Source organism: Corella eumyota, chromosome 4 (assembly GCF_963082875.1).
Source record: "Corella eumyota chromosome 4, kaCorEumy4.1, whole genome shotgun sequence".
NCBI classification, from domain to species: domain Eukaryota; kingdom Metazoa; phylum Chordata; class Ascidiacea; order Phlebobranchia; family Corellidae; genus Corella; species Corella eumyota.
In genome coordinates, this window is record NC_137493.1 from 15,364,862 (window position 1) to 15,378,152 (window position 13,291).

General features: G+C 32.6%; 2 protein-coding genes across 2 annotated transcripts; both read left to right on the forward strand.

The window, feature by feature from the left end:
• Positions 1-1,478: 1,478 nt before the first annotated feature.
• On the forward strand, positions 1,479-4,602 carry LOC145749366 (neuronal calcium sensor 1-like). Its single transcript, XM_082565114.1, has 7 exons — positions 1,479-1,622; positions 2,017-2,090; positions 2,431-2,520; positions 2,680-2,758; positions 2,840-2,928; positions 3,290-3,367; positions 4,137-4,602. The coding sequence occupies exons 1-7, from the start codon at positions 1,559-1,561 to the stop codon at positions 4,260-4,262; spliced, it is 600 nt and encodes a 199-aa protein (XP_082421240.1). The 5' UTR covers positions 1,479-1,558; the 3' UTR covers positions 4,263-4,602.
• Positions 4,603-5,222: 620 nt separating this feature from the next.
• On the forward strand, positions 5,223-12,646 carry LOC145750344 (uncharacterized). Its single transcript, XM_082566355.1, has 11 exons — positions 5,223-5,376; positions 6,179-6,308; positions 6,670-6,823; positions 7,746-7,872; positions 8,388-8,563; positions 8,732-8,850; positions 9,638-9,731; positions 9,829-9,945; positions 10,309-10,379; positions 10,475-11,446; positions 11,706-12,646. The coding sequence occupies exons 1-11, from the start codon at positions 5,223-5,225 to the stop codon at positions 12,418-12,420; spliced, it is 2,829 nt and encodes a 942-aa protein (XP_082422481.1). The 3' UTR covers positions 12,421-12,646.
• The last annotated feature ends 645 nt before the right edge of the window (positions 12,647-13,291 follow it).

Consider the following 13,291-nt stretch of genomic DNA (forward strand, 5'->3'; position numbering starts at 1 on the left):
AAATTCAAGTTATTCTTAGGTTTGTTGTTAAAAACTCGAGTTATACTTAAGTTAGTTGTTAAAAATCAAGTTATACTAAGATTTGTTGTTAAAAAATGAGTTATACTCAAGTTAGTTGTTAAAAATCAAGTTATACTCAGTTTTTTTGTTGAAAAATCGAGTTATCCTTTTTTTTGAAAGTGATTAAAAGATATAGAATCTGCCTATTTTTAAGGTTCCGCGTAATTTTGTGGCACATAAAAGGCAACAAATCTAGTTTTTACTGTATGTTGGGTTCAGTAATGCCACGTTAACCTCGGATTTTTCTTACAGAGTTAGGTCGATTGTTTTGAAGGGCCAAGATCGATTATTGATCTAATTAACTTCGACGCACGGTTGTGGCCCGTACCTCTATGACGTAATTATTATCGAAAAATTCTGTGCGGTAATAATCAGTTGATCGATCAAACAATAGACTTCAGTTGCAAATACATTAGCTAGAGGAAGTCTATTTTTGTTCGCGTTAGGCAAGGTAGGCTTGCGTATTAAACTACTTGTTTAGTTAACATAGCTTTGTCTAAATATTGTCAGTAAGGGCTTTATATAACAGCGTAAAAACAACCATCATTTTAGCTAGGCTTTTAATTGGACTAAGGGCTAATTTTTAGTTTTTAAATAAGAATGAAATGATAAAATAGAATATTTTGAAGTCTATTTTATTCTACTTTTTACCAACGCAGAGGCAGTTAAAATTATGCTTTTAACTAAATTGCAAAGAACAGTATATCAAAACCGCAATTTGAAATTGAGTAAATTCAAGTAGACCACAGCCTTTATTATATATTTTTTACTTTTATTTTGATCTATAAATAACCGAGAATGGCATGCCAATTAGACCATCATCTCCCAGCGGTTTTGCATAAATGGATTTATTTATGATAGGACCAATCAGTTTTATTTTGACATTATTTATTCATATCATCCTTTTAAAATGGTTTTATAGCGCCATTTTTTAAGCGCCTTGTTAACAAACTACAAAGCATTTTAAAGTAGTTAATTAAAGCGGATACTGGCAAAGTTAGGCATTTTTTTATGTAGCCTATAGGTAATTGGATTTGCAAATAAAGCAATCAGGCAGGGTACGGGTTAAATTATCGGTATATCGATCGCTGCGTTTTTTTTCTTTGGGAAAAAACACGGAATTTCTTAAAGTCAAATGTAGAAATATCGACCTCGCATTTCTAGTCGTTACCCTATTAGAAAGATTACACGTTCTTGCCGTTCAAAACCTACATTGTTTTTTATTTTAAAACGTAAACAGTTTCTGTTGCTTGCATATTTTTCATCTAACAGCCAAAGTCTAAATGGGATATTTATGTAGCGTAAAAAAACAGTCGTTAGTCTAATATTAATGACTGCTCGTCCGGTAGAAAAAGGCGGGAAGTAGCTGTTATAAGTGAAGGCTTAACATTTATCCGTTTTTTATAACAGATTAAAGATAGGACATAGGTTATATAATATTCTAATGATATAGTATTGAAGATTTCAACTTGATAAGGCTCGTACATTCATTGCCACGATGGGTAAAGGTGGTAGTAAACTTAGCGCAGAGGAAGTCCTGGATTTGCAAAAGCATACACATTGTAATTATTTATATTTTTATAGTTGCTTACTGGCTGCATTGCACATTTTTACTTGTTCTGTAATATTGATTTTTAAATTTTATAAACAAGAATTGAGAAAAATATCTCAATATTGATATAACTTTAAAGTTTTTGAATACTAATTGTGCAAGTTATTAATACTTTTATTAATAAATATGCTAGAATATATAAAAGTACGTTACTTTATATTAATATCAACTCTTACCTATTAAATAAAACTTCATTTTAAAACTATATGAGCAGGATAATACAAAATTTAAATGCCTTCAACTAGGGCAAATATAGTAGTATTAGTAATTAAGAATTTCTGACATAATCTTTTTATTTCCATATTATTTGTAAATTAAATTAAATCATTTTTGATTTTTTTCAGTTGACAAGAAGGAACTACAAAGATGGTACCGAGACTTCATGAAAGATTGCCCAAAAGGATATCTAAAAAAAGAAGTATTTATAAATAAACAAATATAGCTAACTAAACCACAGCTACCATAAGGCCTTTAATTAAAATTCTGCGAACCTAGTTCCTTTTTCATAATTGATATATGCGCTAGAAAATTGTCTGCTTTTCAATAATTGATTAAGGTTATCTATTTCATCTTAACGGGTCGATTTTTGCAGTCGTTTGCGTTTTATTTCACAAAATGACTTTTAAAAGGGTCTTTTATTTATTCTGCTTTAAAAATCTCACAATTCGATTAAAAGTTGAATTTTATTTAATATAATGATTAAAAAAAGAAAAAGTTTTTACTTTTTAATTAAGTTGTTACTTTTCTATTTTTTGCAGGAATTTCAAAATGTGTACAAGCAGTTTTTTCCAGACGGCGACCCGTCAAAATTTGCTAATTTTGTGTTCAACGTTTTCGACTCGGACAAAGTAAAAATAAATAAATATTAACCAATTTAAACTAAGTGTTCATAAACGCATAGGCCAGTTGCATGAAAATAGTCTAATTTTATCGAGTAATTTTGCCTATTTATACTAATTCATTCTAAAGTTAATTTTAGTGGTTAATTATATTATATTTTATTATAGGACGGGTTTATTACTTTTAAAGAATTTATATCAGCGTTATCTGTAACTTCTAGAGGAAACTTGGATGAGAAATTAGATTGTGAGTATTCACATTATTATATTGGATAGTATAATGGTTTTATATGCCAAGTTTGACATATATATTATTTATATTAAACAGGGGCGTTTAATCTTTACGATCTTGACCATGATGGTTATATTACCAGAGAAGAAATGTTAAATATAGTAGATGCTATTTACACCATGGTGGTAAGAATAATGTTTATATTTAAATACAGCTCCTATTTTTATATATTTATTCTCGATATGAAAGGTCGAATGCGCGACTTAAACATAGAGTAACATCAGTTATCCCAACCCAGTCTCGAGTTGCCTTTGGCAGTTGGGATATTATAAATTATAATTGCTCGATAGTTGAGGTGCTAATTATGATGGCTCATGAATTCATACCGTTTATAGCGCCTTATTCAAGGGCGCTACAGCATAAGAGCAGTGGGGTTCGAACCCAAAATCGCATGTAGTGAAGCCAAATGTTCTGAACACTACACCAAGTTGCTTTAACTTAACAGTATGGTCCCAAAGCCTTAAGCATAAACTGTTTTCTTGTTAGGGCAACGCTATGGACTTACCCGAGGACGAAAATACCCCTGAAAAAAGGGTGGACAAAATATTTACGCAAATGGATCAGGTTTGTAATTTTTTTTACATGTTGTTAAACTGACAGCTAGAAATTAAACTTTTGCGGTAATCGATATTGCTAATAAATCATTAAAGTCATCTGCGGTCGATAGTTTAATGTTGGTTCTTGTATAAAGTGACATCAAACCTTTGTGGATAGTTGTCAGTTTTAGTAATGAAAATTAATTGGACTGTCAAAAGTATTTGCTGTTAGTGAAAATGAATTTTATTATTACATTAAATGTGCTTTAATATTTGTTTTTGACTTGGTTTACGTTTAAATATTCTTAATGTAAGAAGGCTAATTTTATCGTCTAAACGCAGAGTTACTTTTGTTAACCAGACCTAGTCTTTGGCAGCTCAGAATATTTATTTTGTATATCTTTATCCTCGATGTGGGAAGGTCGAATGCACGACCTAAACAAAGAGTAACATCAGTTACTCCGACCCAGTCTCGAGTTGCCTGTGGCAGTTTTGGATATTATAGATTATAATTGCCCGATATTTATGCTGCTGATTAAGTGCTGGCTCAATAGAAGTTTATACCGTTTATATAGCCTTACTCGAGGGCGCTACAGCATGGGAGTAGTGGGGATTGAACCCACGACTTCATGTTCAATGACCTTGTAGTATTGCCTTAACCTACCAATTGGTTTTGTTTTGTGCTTTGGCGTAAATGTGTACTGTTTAAGACTTAGAGTCAGTGGGAATCAAACCTTGGGCAATTTCTAACAAAATTTAAAAAAATTAAAAAAAAAAATTTTTAAATTTCCTTTTAGAACAGCGATGGTAAACTGACGAAAGACGAGTTTCGTGAAGGTTCAAAATGCGACCCCTACATCGTTAAAGCTTTATCTGCTGGTTTGGGCGGAGCAGGCGTGGATGAAACCACACCACCTAGCTGAAAAAATTATTTTGACAAGACTTAGAAAAAACTGCATGGGTTACAGTACCTAAAATCCAGCAAATCAAAATGTAATTTAAATATTTTCACTTTTTCACTGCCAGAACATAAATAAATATTTATATAAAGTTATAGTTAAAATGGCTTTAAATACAGTTATCTTTTTTACAATGTTAGTATAGAAATTTACTATTTTACATTTTAAATTGTAAAGTATTTTAAGTATAGATTTTATAATTTGTTTTATTATATTGCTTGTTGATTTTTCTTTTTATTTTTTTTAATTTAAATTGATTGAAATGTACTGGTAAAGACAGTGTTATCTTTCTATTTATTTTCCTTATTGCATGATGTTGATTTCAACAACTAAATAGCGAAAATACTTTAACTTACAAATGTGTTTAAATCAAATAAATAAAATCATTCTACAGAACTAATGTTAAATATAACTAATTTTTTTTTAAATTACAAGTGTTTAAATAAAATATAATAGTAACCACACGGGTCTATATAATGCCGTGTGGCGGCGAGAGAGGTTTTATTATTACTATAGCGCGGCGTCTACCACATCGAGTCAGAACTTTTATTCGAAAAGCATTTTTATTTTCGTAGTGCATTTTGCATGTGGTTTTTGCTAGTTTTTCAATATTAAACAAACAGAGTTAAATACGAGCATTTTTTTGTAAGAACGTTTTAAAAACTGCCAAGTATTGAAATTGGTATAATTTTAAAAAGAAAGATTCAGACAAAAGTTAAAAAGTTGAAAAATTCATTCCTTAAATTGCGATTTTTCGGTTAGCAAATTACAAATTATTTTATTTTTTATAGAAACTAAAATTTTCTTATTTTAAATTACAAGAGGTATCTGATATTTCATATTTAAAACAAGATGCTATAATATTACTTGTCCAAATTAAGAATATATTTACTTGGAATATCAGAAATTGACAAAAACAATAAAATGGCTAAACAAATAACTGCTGAAGCTCTGCAGAAGAAGTTTAAAACTGTATCAAACACACAAGACAGTATTCCCATGTTGTCGCTGTGGATAATCCATCACAAACAACATCATAAATTAATTGCAGACCAATGGCTTGAAGTCTTAAAAAAGGGTAAGTGCTAACTGACCAGTCTGGCACGAGATTTTTTTCATTAAAAAAATGCACGCCTGGAAATTAGCATTTTGCATGCCTGGTTTCTTAAAAAAATGTGCACGCGCAGTACTGACGCCTAAAACACGCTAACATAAATCACGCGTGCACGCCTAGATCGGAAATTTTGGTACGCGTGCACGCGCGGTCACGCATTTTTTTACGCTTGCACGCACGAGATCTCGTCGAAAACTGTCCTACTTTCCAGACTGGCTAACTGTTGGTAACATAACTGTAGAAATAAGATATTGTTTATTTAAAGCTCAATTATTTATGTTTTGTATGAGTTATATAGATACTATTTGTATATATCTTTATCCTCGATGTGGGAAGGTCGAATGCATGACCTAAACATAGAGTAACATCAGTTTCTCCGACCAAGTCCCGACTTGCCTTTTAGGAGGTTGGGATATTATATAGACTATAATTGCCCGATAATTATGCTGCTGATTAAGTGCTGGCTCAGCAGGAGTTCACACCGTTTATAATGCATTACTCAAGGGTGCTACAGCATAAGATCAGTGGGGATTGAACCCACAACCTCATGGTGGTGTAGCAAGTGTTCTGACCACTACACCATGCTGCCAGTTATATATAAAAGAGTTGTGACTATAATGTGTAAATCTTAATTTCAAAAAGAGGAGTTTTTTTCTTAGTAATAAGAAAGGTGAAACTAGATTTAATTAGAAACACTTTTTTTAATGCCAAATTCATTAAATTTCACTGTGTCATATGTTAATTTAAACTCTTGTTTTCCTTTAAGCCAAACCTAACCATCGTTTAACGTTGGTGTACTTATGTAATGATGTTATTCAAAATTGTCGCCGAAAGAATGCTCCAGTTTTTAAAGAAGCTTTCACCGAGGTTCTGCCAGAAGCTGTTACACACTTAAGGTAAAAAACAGATTTTTTAAGCTTTTTAAAATTATGTTTAATTTTTATTAGTTCATTAAAAAATAACTAAACTATCTATTTTTTAATTTTTTACACACCAGTTTATTTAAAATTGTTGCTAATGTGTTAAACCATTATAAATGGAAAAATCGTAATAAACTAAATATTTTTTTTATTTTTTTAAATTTTTTTTTGTAGTTTTCAATATATTTTTATTTTGTAGTTTTCAATATATTTTTAATTTGTAGTTTTTAATATTTATGTAAATGGTATGATTAAATATTTACTTCCTTATCAAATAAATCACATTATTGCCAACTTCTGTTAATAGAATTAAAGTAATATTAAAATTTTTTAACAGAGATTCCAACATCAAAAACAGTGTTCAAAGAGTGATCAAAATCTGGTCTAAACGCGGAGTCCTTGAACCGGAGTTCACCGATCAACTAATTGCAGCTCTGCTAACTAATAAAGCCCCTGAGAAGCTTAGACATAAACTATTAGTGGAGTATAAGGTATAAGGAATATTAGTTACAAAATTTCTTGTAAAATTACAAAAAAAATTGTGAAATTAAAACTAAACTTTCTGCCAGACCTGTTTTGGTAAAATGGGGCTATTTTTATTTTTTTTTGTATATATCTTTATCCTCGATGTGGGAAAGTCGAAAGCGCGACTTAAACATAGAGTAACATCAGTTACTCCGACCCAGTCTCGAGTTGCCTGTGTCAGTTTGGGATATTATTTAGATAATAATTGCCCGATAATTATACTGCTGATTAAGGGCTGGCTCAGCAGGAGGTTATACCGTTCATAGCGCTTTACTCAAGGGCGCTACAGTATAAGATCAATGGGAATTGAACCCACGACCTCATGTGTGGTGTAGCAAGTGTTCTTACCACTACACCACGCTGCCAGCTATGTAATATGGTATACAGATTTACTATGTTATACAGCTCTATGTTGGAAGCTTTATTTCCAATTCCAAGCCAGGAAATTGGTATTCCAATTTGAACTCAAATTACCATGCTAACTTTATTAACCACTGTATGTTTTAAGTATTCTGTGTGTTAGTATTAATTCCATGGTGACTTGGGTATATTTTAATACCTTATTTTGTTATGCTCTGCATTGGATAGAAATTATATTAGTTTCTGAATTAGCACCTGTAAGAAAAAGGTTTTCGGCGAGACAAAATGTTAAACAACTTTACATGTCTTACTAGTTAGCGCATGCAATCAAATAGAACTAATATTTGTACAAATTCACTTGCAAATTACCCTGGCCCTGACCCTTCTATTTTTCTACTTTAACAATTTAACTAAAAAAAAAAAATTTTTTGGGGGGTTTCGTGCAGCATATAGCTTGGCTGTATACTGGCTACATACACTTTTAATTTTTTTGACCTTAATTTTTAATTTAAAATTTTTTTATTGTAGACAACTTCTCTTATTGATGAAATCAAACAGTTTAAAGATCTGGAGGATAATATTGAGATCGATCAACGAAGATTACAATCGATTAGAGTTGATGTTTCAAGCTCAGATGCTATAAGAAAACTTAAAGGTAAAAACTGTAACTGACTTTTAAATGTTAAACGACATTAATACAAATTTTGGATCACTTGTGCTTTACGTTTGTCAAAAAAATTATTATCCTTGTTAATTCTCTCTCGTATTTTAGGATTCTTGATAATTCTCTGTCATATTTTACAGTCCTTGCTAATTTTCTATCATACTTTATGATTCTTGCTAATTCTCTCTCATATTTTACAGTCCTTGCTATTTCTTTCTCATATTTTACAGTCCTTGCTAATTCTCTCTCATACTTTACAGTCCTTGCCAATTCTCTCTCGCCTTTTATGATCCTAAATTTATTAAACATTTGCTCACTAAAACCATTTTTATGGTTTAATTTATTTTTTTTAGGGTTTATATATATATTTCAAAATTCGTCTTTTTTAGTTTACAATACAATTTAATTTTTAAAAGATCACCAAAATTGTAAAAAATACTTTAAACTACTTTTAGTAGTTATGTAAACTAAGATTTTGTTTTCGAATATTTTTACTTAATTTTTAGATAAAGTTGGCGGCGAAAAATTTTCAAAAGAATTTGAAGAGTCGGCCACTCAGTTACAATCCTTGTTGGGTAGATTCGAAAAATATGTCGAAAAACGGAAAAATTTACTTGAAATTTTGGAGAAGGGGGCTGTCTATTATCATGCCCAATATCATGAAGCACAAATTGTTGTTAACGTAAATATTTAGATTATTACAAAAATTTATCAGATTTTATAAAATGCTAACATTTGTAATTTCTATTTTTAAATTTCACAATTTTAGACTCAACTTTTTAAAACTTTACAAATTTTTTTTTCGTTGTTGATATTCAAACAAAAATTGTTTTATTTTTGTATTTTTCAGGCTTATAAAAGTTTTGAGGGTCGTGTTATGAAAATGAAAAGAGGTTTGGATAAAATAAAAGAGAAATTTCCGCCCTCCGATGATATGGAAATGTCAGATGAGGATAATAACGAACTAAAGTATGTATTGAGAATTTGTTAACCCAACTATAAAGACCAAAAAAAAAATCGTTTTTTCGAAGTACAAGCGACCCCTCTTATTTAAGTTACTGTATAAGTATGTACCCAGTTTTGCTAGCGATAACTACCGATTCTAATAGAGGTAATCCAAGTTGAACCGGCATCGTGGGTAAGTAACCGGCAGCATGGTATAGTGGTAAGAACACTTGCTACACCACACATGCGGTCATGGGTTTAATCCCCACTGATCTCATGCTGTAGCGCCCTTGAGTAAGGCACTATAAACGGTATGAACTCCTGCTGAGCCAGCACTTAATCAGCAGCCTAATTATCGGGCAATTATAATATATAATATCCCAAACTGCCACAGGCAACTAGAGACTGGGTCGGAGTAACTGATGTTACTCCATGTTAAGGTCGCACATTCGACTTTTTCACATCGAGGATAAATAAATGTAAAAAAAAAATGTATACCTAGAAGTACTGTACTTAATATGGTAGTATTAACCTTATAAAAATGGTCACTTCTTTTACAAGTATCGAATTATAAGCCAGTGATTAATTACACATGCACGACAAGCAGCATTTTATATTAAAGGGCTATAAATTTAACATGTTAATAGGCATCTAAGCTTTATTATATCTCGATTTTTACTCATTTTTGTAAGTGTAAATTGTAATCTATTAAGCTAAGGGTAGCACATTAGCTACTGCTCTATATTTATTGCCAGGTTAAGGATTTTAGGTTATATAAATATAATGCAGAATTATGTTTATTTTTTTACAGTACTTCAATAATATCTGTGAACCCAACCTTAATTGAACAGCCAAAGACTGAAAAATCAAACGATAATCCAACTAAACTAATTACAGAAAATATTGTAAGTTTTTAAACTTCATTAAAACTTAAATTCTCGTAAATTGTCCTTTTGGAATTTTAAATTTTTGATTTTTTTAAATTTTTACAAATAACTGTAGTTGAAGCTCCTCCCAACTGCGATAAATTCCTTGAAGAGTGAGGAATCAGGGAAGAAGGAGGGAGCAATAAGCAGGCCTGGAATGAGAGGAGCTTCCAAGAACACAAAACCCGAAGTTGTAAGTAAAAAAATTAAATTTTACGAGACATTAACTTTTAAAATATTTTTTTCATGTTTATTTCTTCTTGGTATAAAAAAGGTTGTCTTTATGACCTAAACATAGACTAACATTTGTTACCCCAACCCAGTCTCGAGTTGCATTTGCAGTTTAGAATATTATTGATCATAATTGTCCAATAATTAAGCTGTTAATTAAATGCTGGCTTAGAAGGAGTTCATATCGTTTATAGCGCCTTACTCAAGGGCGCTACAGCATGAGAGCATTGAGATTGAACCCAGGACTTTATATAGTAAAGCTAAGTGTTTTGACAACTACACCATGCTGCCAATATCATCTCTTTATCCATGATTTTGTTTCTAGGATGCTGCAAGAGAGGTTTTAACAATTGTGCGATCCATACAAGAAGCCCAATCTAAATCTAAAAAAGACAAGTAAAATTTTTTAATTAAATTATTTAATAATTCATAAAAAATATTTAAAAAACAAAAATTTTTTTAATAATAAATTTTTTTGATTTTTACCCAAGGTTTGATCTGCCCCCTAGTGTTGGAAGCGAATCACCTCCCTCACCCACAGGGTCCCCTGAACTCAACATCGCCAGCCCCCCTCGCCATCAAAGCCTCGAGTCACGCCTCGCCGATTTATTCAGCGACGGGGTAAACAAAGATAACAGCATTGCGGACAGCGACACTGAATCTGAAACCAATTTTCCAATGAAACTAAAATTAATTGCAGAACAAAAAGACAACTTGCCAGGCTTAGGTGATATTCAAAAACAAACTCCAAAAATCGAGAATAAAAATGCCAATTCCAAAGATACTATCAAAAATGGCAATGTAACGTTAAAACAAAGTGATACAACAACACCAGACCTTTCTACTGCCTCCAGTGTTAATAACCAACCTAATATTATTCCTGTAATAAGCGGTTCGACTCGTATCTCATCGGTTATCGATTCTTCGGCAACACCGACTCTTGACGAGACCTACCAAACATCAAGTGCCTCTTATTCTGAACAAAACTTGTTTTTGTCGCCACCCCGTTTTACCGGTGACGCTCTGGGTTTTTTAACTAACATCATGGGTCAAGCAACGAACACTGAATTGAGCTCAGCTCAGAGCACTGAGACACAGTCTACTTCGGTAAATTCATCTGATGCAATTTACGATAGTTGGCCACCACTGACACAAAAAACTGAAATACCAGCTCTGGGTGGGGATAATTTACAACAATCGTGGCCTTCGGGTTCTACTGTCCCCGACCCTCAAACTGTTGTCACGACCTCTACTACGACCCCTAAACCCTGGGATGGGTTAGCCCCCCCGCTTCCGCCCCCACCTGTTTTTTCGTGGCCTGACACGACGATCGAGCCGCCGTGGCATCAACAATGGCCACCTAGTGTTTCAACAACTTCTACAGTAAAAGTAAATGAAAGTTTAAAATCCGAAGATGTGTTTGAACCCCCGGTTAAAAGAGGAAAAATAGAGCCAAGGACAGGGTAAGTGTTTATTTTTTTGGTTTTTAAGATGACTCTCTTTTTTTTAGTAATACCAGTTGATTTTCCACTCTAAGGTCGGCATTTTAATTGTCTTAATATGGTCGCAACCTTTAACTAATATAAGCAGTCGATAATTTACATGTGCACCACAAACGAAAGTTTTTTGTAGGACTATAAATTGGACAAACATATCAATTCAAGCACCATTACTTATAAAATAATATGACATAATACTTCAACTTTGTTGATATTTATTTAGAGATAACAGTTCTCATATCAAACCAGGATCGATAGGACCCCGAAGACGAAGTAGTAACCTGATCACTCTTAACCCCCAATCTTCCCCCAATGCCCCATCTAGAAGACCAGTATACCCCGATGATGAATTCAGACCCCCAGTGAATAACAATTTTGAACAGTCTTATCATCGCCCTGACAACAGACGAGAACCCCCAAGACAAGATGGTCCTAGGCATAATTTTAACGACAGAAATGGCCACGAAAACTCGTTTCACAAATACACTGACGAATTCTTGCCCAAAAATGGACACGTGGGTGAATTTAGGGGGCACCGTAACCCACAACCCCGACCCAGATTTCCAAATAATTTTGATAAATCTTTTGAACCGAAATTTGAGCCTCACCACGAAAAGCGAGGGTACCCACACTCTGAACCCAGACAACGATTTCCGAGACCCAATTTGCCCCCACCAGGGTCACGTGACCCCATTGTAAGAAGGTCGAGTTATGACGAAGAACAAATTGATTTTGAGCTCAAACTCTTGGAGGAAGAGAGGATGAGGAAATCTGAGATGCAGATGCGGGGGAGACCAAGACATCGGATGCCTCCCCCCAGAGGTTGGGGCAGAGGGGGATTTTCCAATCCCGTGAGACCCCGTCTTCATTCACCCAGAATGGGGGGTCCACCTAGACCCCGACATGATATGTTTTCCCCCCGAATTCGATACCGATAAATTAAAAAATACCCCATTTTCTTTTACCCTTACAATACCCCCGTTTTACCCCACCTATACTTCTTTAAAACCGATTTAATCTCTTAACCCATTGGACCCCCTTATTTAACCCAAATTGTTGCTGCTAGATTTTATTTAAATTTGGTTTTAAAGAATATTTTTAGAGAGGATTTGACAGAAGTTTGTTATTCCGCGGATTTTATTCACGTTTTGTTCGGATTTTTGTTACAGGAGTCGATGTAAATAAATTGTTTTAACGTTTCTAATTATATTTATTATAGAGTTTTTTCTAGGGAAAATGTAAGATACAAGATTAACTTAGTTTTTATTGAGTAAAAACAGATATTACTATTAGTATTTTAGAAAAAAAGTTGCTTTGAAATTTGCAATATGTTACTTTAGGCACTCGGTCAAAATGTTAAAGCAGATCAAAACATTTGTATTTTTTAACACTTTTTACCGTTTTTTTTTCAAAACCAATAGGCCAGGTGTTACACAAGGCTTATTACTGCCATTATTTGATGTTTTAGTAAAGCTTTAAAATTAAGCAGGTCGTTTTAAAGGTAAGTAATAAAATAGCTAGAATATTCGCTAAGCAATCTTATATTATATTTTTTATTTATCTAGATTGTCAGTAAAGACCTTGCCTAAACTTCAATGTTGAACTATTTTATATTTGTACTAGAAGATGTCAATAAAATCATAGGGAACTCAGAGCTAAAGTTTTTTGTTAAGATTTGCCTTAATTTAATAAACAACTTGATTTTAAATTTACCAAATCTATGAGATATTTATAGTTACTTACAAAACCGCCTCTTTTACACTAAGAATAAGTAAATATTGAATAAAAAAGATAAACCTTTTGTTTAAA

Coding starts and splice junctions, on each gene's coding strand:
- LOC145749366 (XM_082565114.1), top strand. CDS start 1,559: ATGGGTAAAGGTGGTAGTAAACTTAGCGCAGAGGAAGTCCTGGATTTG. Junction 2,091..2,430: donor AAGGATATCTAAAAAAAGAA/GTATTTATAAAT, acceptor TATTTTTTGCAG/GAATTTCAAAATGTGTACAA. Junction 3,368..4,136: donor TATTTACGCAAATGGATCAG/GTTTGTAATTTT, acceptor ATTTCCTTTTAG/AACAGCGATGGTAAACTGAC.
- LOC145750344 (XM_082566355.1), top strand. CDS start 5,223: ATGGCTAAACAAATAACTGCTGAAGCTCTGCAGAAGAAGTTTAAAACT. Junction 5,377..6,178: donor GCTTGAAGTCTTAAAAAAGG/GTAAGTGCTAAC, acceptor TTTTCCTTTAAG/CCAAACCTAACCATCGTTTA. Junction 6,824..7,745: donor AACTATTAGTGGAGTATAAG/GTATAAGGAATA, acceptor TTTTTATTGTAG/ACAACTTCTCTTATTGATGA.